This window comes from Arachis ipaensis, chromosome B06 (assembly GCF_000816755.2).
Source record: "Arachis ipaensis cultivar K30076 chromosome B06, Araip1.1, whole genome shotgun sequence".
NCBI classification, from domain to species: Eukaryota; Viridiplantae; Streptophyta; class Magnoliopsida; order Fabales; family Fabaceae; genus Arachis; species Arachis ipaensis.
In genome coordinates, this window is record NC_029790.2 from 75,309,679 (window position 1) to 75,314,347 (window position 4,669).

The following is a 4,669-nucleotide window of genomic DNA, read 5'->3' on the forward strand; positions in this document are numbered from 1 at the left end:
CAGTTTTTCACAGGAAACACATTTTTTGACTCAGAAAGACCTACTGAGTCTAAAAAATCACCTTTAAATCCTCAAATTCTCTTTCTAACTTTTCGAAGTCTAATTTGGGCAATATATAATCACTTAATTAACCGATTGATTAGTTGCGGTTCTTACATTCTCCCCACCAAGTAAGAAATTTTGCCCTCAAAATTTGAATTACCTGAGAAATGCTCGGGGGTAATCCTTTCGCATCTCAGACTCGAATTCCCAAGTGTGCTCTTCAACCCCTGCTTGCTCCCAAGCAACTTTAACCAATGAAACTTCCTTTCCTCGCAGCTTCTTCACACTAGTGTCGTCGATCCTCACTGGTGTTACTTGGAAAGTTAAGTTCTCCCTCAACTCAACCGACTCGGGCTCCAACACATGAGCTGCATCCAACGTGTATTTACCGAGTTGTGACACGTGGAATACGTCATGCAAGTTAGACAGATGAGGTGGTAAAGCAACTTGATACGCCACCGGCCCGAATCTCTTCAGAATCTCAAACGGTCCAATGAACCTCGGATTCAACTTCTTGGTCTTTATCGCTCTTCCAATCCCAGTTATTAGTGTAACCCGCAGAAATACATGTTCTCCCACTTCAAACTCTAACGGTTTCCTTCTTTGGTCCGCATAATTCTTGTGTCGACTCTGAGCAGTTAACATCCTTGCACAAATCTTCTTAATGTTCTCAGTAGTCTCCACTATCAAATCAAGACCCAAAACACTTGCTTCACTAGATTCATACCAACAGAGTGGAGATTAGCACTTCCGTCCATGCAAGGCCTCATACGGAGCCATCCCTATGCTCGCATGAAAGCTATTTTTGTATGTAAACTCCACCAATGGCATTTAACGATCCCAACTCCCGGGTAGATCCAACACACATGCTCTCAGCATATCTTCTAATGTCTGAATAGTTCATTCCGACTGTCCATCAATTTGCGGATGATATGCGATATTGAAACATAGCTTCATACCAAAAGCTCTTTGAAAAGCTCCCCAAAACCTTGATGTGAATCGGGGATCATAGTCCGACACTATGCTCGATGGAACACCATGCAACCTTACTATCTCCTTGATATACAACCTCGCCAACTCCTCCATTGAACAACTTATTCAGATAGGCAGAAAATGAGTGGATTTGGTTAAGCGATCCACGATCACCCAAATCGTATCAAATACCGACCTTGTCCTTGGTAAACTGGTCACAAAGTCCATGAAAATTCCTTCCCACTTCCACTGAGGAATCTCAAGTGGCTGTCACATTCCCGATGATTTTTGATGTTCTATCTTCACTTTCTGACATGTCAGACACTTGGATACCACGGTTGCTACATCACCTTTCATCCCAAGCCACCAGAACATCTTCTTTATGTCATAATACATCTTCGTACTTCTGGGATGAATGGAAAACCCACTGTTGTGAGCTTCTGACAACAAATCTTGCCTCAAACTCCTAACATCTGGTATGCAAATTCTCCCCTTATAAATCCACAACCCTTCCTCATCCTTGGTGAATTCTCCAAGCCTCTTCTCACCAACTGGTTGTAACAATTGCTGAAGCTTCTGTTCATCTTGCTGAGCCTTTTGAATCTCCATCTTAAATGTACTTGAAATCTATAACTGATTCAAACAAACCCTTCCGGAAACTTCACCGATATCCAACTTAAGATCCACGAACTTATCCACTAACTCCTCTTCCTTGATCCTCATCCAAGCTATGGTTAAAGATTTCCGACTCAATGCGTCTGCAACCACATTCGCCTTGCCAAGATGATAACTCAGTTCAAAATCATAATCCTTTAGCAACTCCATCCACCTCCCCTGACGCATATTTAGCTCTTTCTGATCAAAGATGTATTTGAGACTCTTATGATCAGAAAAGACACTAAACCTCACTCCGTACAAGTGGTGCCTCCAAATCTTCAATGCAAACACAATCGCCGCTAACTCCAAGTCATGAGTTGGGTAATTTAGCTCATGTGGTCTCAGCTGGCGCGATGCGTAAGCCACCACATTCTGGTGTTTCATCAACACGCAACCCAAACCCTTCAAGAAAGCATCACAGTATACTTCGAATGGTTCATGCGGTTCTGGCAAGATTAAAACAGGTGCTGAAGTTAGCTTTTGCTTCAAAGTCTGAAAACTCTCTTCAAACTCCAACGTCCAAACAAAAGGCGCTTCTTTCCTTGTTATTTATTCATCGGTAGTGCAATCCGGGAAAACCCTTCAATAAATCTCCGGTAATATCCGTCTAAGCCCAGAAAGCTCCTGACTTCTGTCACAGTCGTCGATCTTTCCCATTTCATTACTGCTTCTACCTTCGAAGGATCTACGACTATCCCTTCTTTGCTCACCACGTGACCTCGGAACCTTACTTCGTCCTTCCAGAACTCGCACTTCGATAACTTATCATACAATTTCTGCTCCTTTAAGATTTGCAACACAATCCTCAAGTGTTCCTCATGCTCCTTTGCCATCTTAGAGTAAACTAAGATGTCGTCTATGAAAACCACCACGAATTTGTCCAAAAAGGGATGAAACACTCTGTTCATGTAATCCATGAAAACAGCAGGTGCATTCGTTAACCCAAAGGACATCACCGCAAACTCGTAGTGTCTATAGCGCGTCCTGAACGTAGTCTTAGGGATATCATCCTCTTTCACCCTTATTTGATGGTAACCGGATCTCAACTCGATCTTGGAAAACATACTAGCTCCTTGCAGTTGATCCATCAAGTCATCTATCCTTGGCAGTGGGTACTTGTTCTTCATAGTCACTTTGTTCAACTGTCGATGATCCACACACAGTCACATCCTCCATCCTTCTTCTTTACCAATAAAATTGGCACTCCCAACAGTGATACACTTGGTCGAATGAACCTCTTGTTCAGAAGCAGTTCCAACTGAGTCTTTAACTCTGCTAGCTCTATCGGAGCCATTTTATACGATACAATTGACACTGGTCTGGCTCCCCGGCACCAATTCAATCGTAAATTCAATTTCCCTTTGAGGTGGGAATTCAGGGATATCTTCCGGGAACACCTCCGGAAAATCTCTAACCACCGGTATCTTATCTAAGTTCTGGGCATCACCCAATGCATTAGAAGCCAACAGAATATAACCCTAACACTCTTCCCCACTACAATGCACCATTACAGAGTTCAGGTAATACCCTGCAGCTACCACTGCTCCATTTTCTCCTTCCGGCATAAATCGAATTGACCGCTCAAAGCAATCCAACAAAACTCGGTTCTTTGAAAACCAATCAAATCCCAAAATCATCTCCAATCCAATCATTGGCAAACAGATCAAATCATGCACAAAGTCTCTACCCTTGAGCTTGAAACCATTTTGGCTACACCTTGACCTAGTCATAACCGTCTGATGCAGAGTATGTACATGCAGATCAAACACTAACTCTGACACTTTCAAACCTAGTTCCTCAACCTTAGCAAACAAAATAAATGAATGTGATGCTCCAGTATCATATAATGCAACTAAGGATTTATCACCAATTAGACATATACCTCTCATCAACGGATCTACCTTGGAAGCATCCTTGGTATTCACAGCAAACACTCGCCCCTGGTGCTGACTCTGACCCGCACTTTGGTTCTTCCCACGGGTGCAATCCTTCGCAAAATGACCAGGCAAGCCATAGTTGAAGCACCACCTATACCAATCTTGCAAGAGTCATATAGATGAAAATGTCCACAATGCACACAAGTCAAAACCTCCTTCTCTCTTGAAGCTTTGTCCTCTAGGATGGAAATACTTGCCGCGTCCTCGACTAGAACTCCCTCCGTGAGTTTCCTTGGATGAAGCTACCGTCTTGGCATACTCCTCAACCACCCTTGCTTTGTTCACTAAGTCGGAGAAGACATGGATCTCCATAGGAGCCACAGCAGTCATAATGCTATCCTTCAAACCCCTCTGCTACTTGATGCACTTCCAGCTCTTGTAGGTCTCTGGGGCACCCTGACATACCCTTGAAAATCTACAAAGCTCCTCAAACTTGTTGGTGTAGTCCGCCACAGATAGGGAACCTTGCGTCAACTACATCAGTTCCATCTCCTTCGCTTCCCTTGCAAACTCAGGAAAATACTTCTTATAAAAGGCCGTTTGGAATACGTCCCATGGAACATCGACATTCTGAAGTTGTAGCAAGCAGCACTCAGCTTGACACCAGTGCTGGGCCTCTCCTGCCAGCTGATAAGCAGTAAATTCAACATACTAATTATTCGAAACGTGCTTGACGATTAGATTTCTGCTAGTAAAGAAATTTACAAATATAATCGCATTGTAAGTATAGTTTCTAAACTTAACAAAAATCCTTTCGTACAAAAGTTTTGGTTGTCACAAGTAACAAACCCCTTTAAAATTGATAACCGAAGTGTTTAAACCTCGAGTCGTCTTCTCGAGGAACTACATGGAGGTATGTTCATACTATTGGTTATGAGTTTTGTAAATTGGGGTTTTGAAAGTAAGGAACAAGTAATTTATACGACAAATAAAATAAATAAATAACTGTAAAATAAACTCTTGGCAAGGTATGAGAATTTGGAATTTCTATCCTAGTTATCCTTATTAGGTGTGATGAGAATTGGATTTTAATCCCACTTAGTTAAGTCAAGTGGACTAAT

General features: G+C 42.3%; 1 protein-coding gene across 1 annotated transcript; it reads right to left on the bottom strand.

Moving 5' to 3' along the window:
* Positions 3,150 to 3,938, bottom strand: LOC107646965. The gene is made up of 2 exons (XM_016351106.1): positions 3,802 to 3,938; positions 3,150 to 3,699 (listed from the first exon to the last, which is right to left on the bottom strand). The coding sequence occupies exons 1-2, from the start codon at positions 3,936 to 3,938 to the stop codon at positions 3,150 to 3,152; spliced, it is 687 nt and encodes a 228-aa protein (XP_016206592.1).

Excerpts from the sequence above, each read along its gene's own strand:
- LOC107646965 (XM_016351106.1), bottom strand. The coding sequence starts at position 3,938 with ATGACTGCTGTGGCTCCTATGGAGATCCATGTCTTCTCCGACTTAGTG. Across the intron at positions 3,700-3,801 it reads TCTAGTCGAGGACGCGGCAA|GTGGTGCTTCAACTATGGCT; the intron begins GTATTTCCATCC and ends AGATTGGTATAG.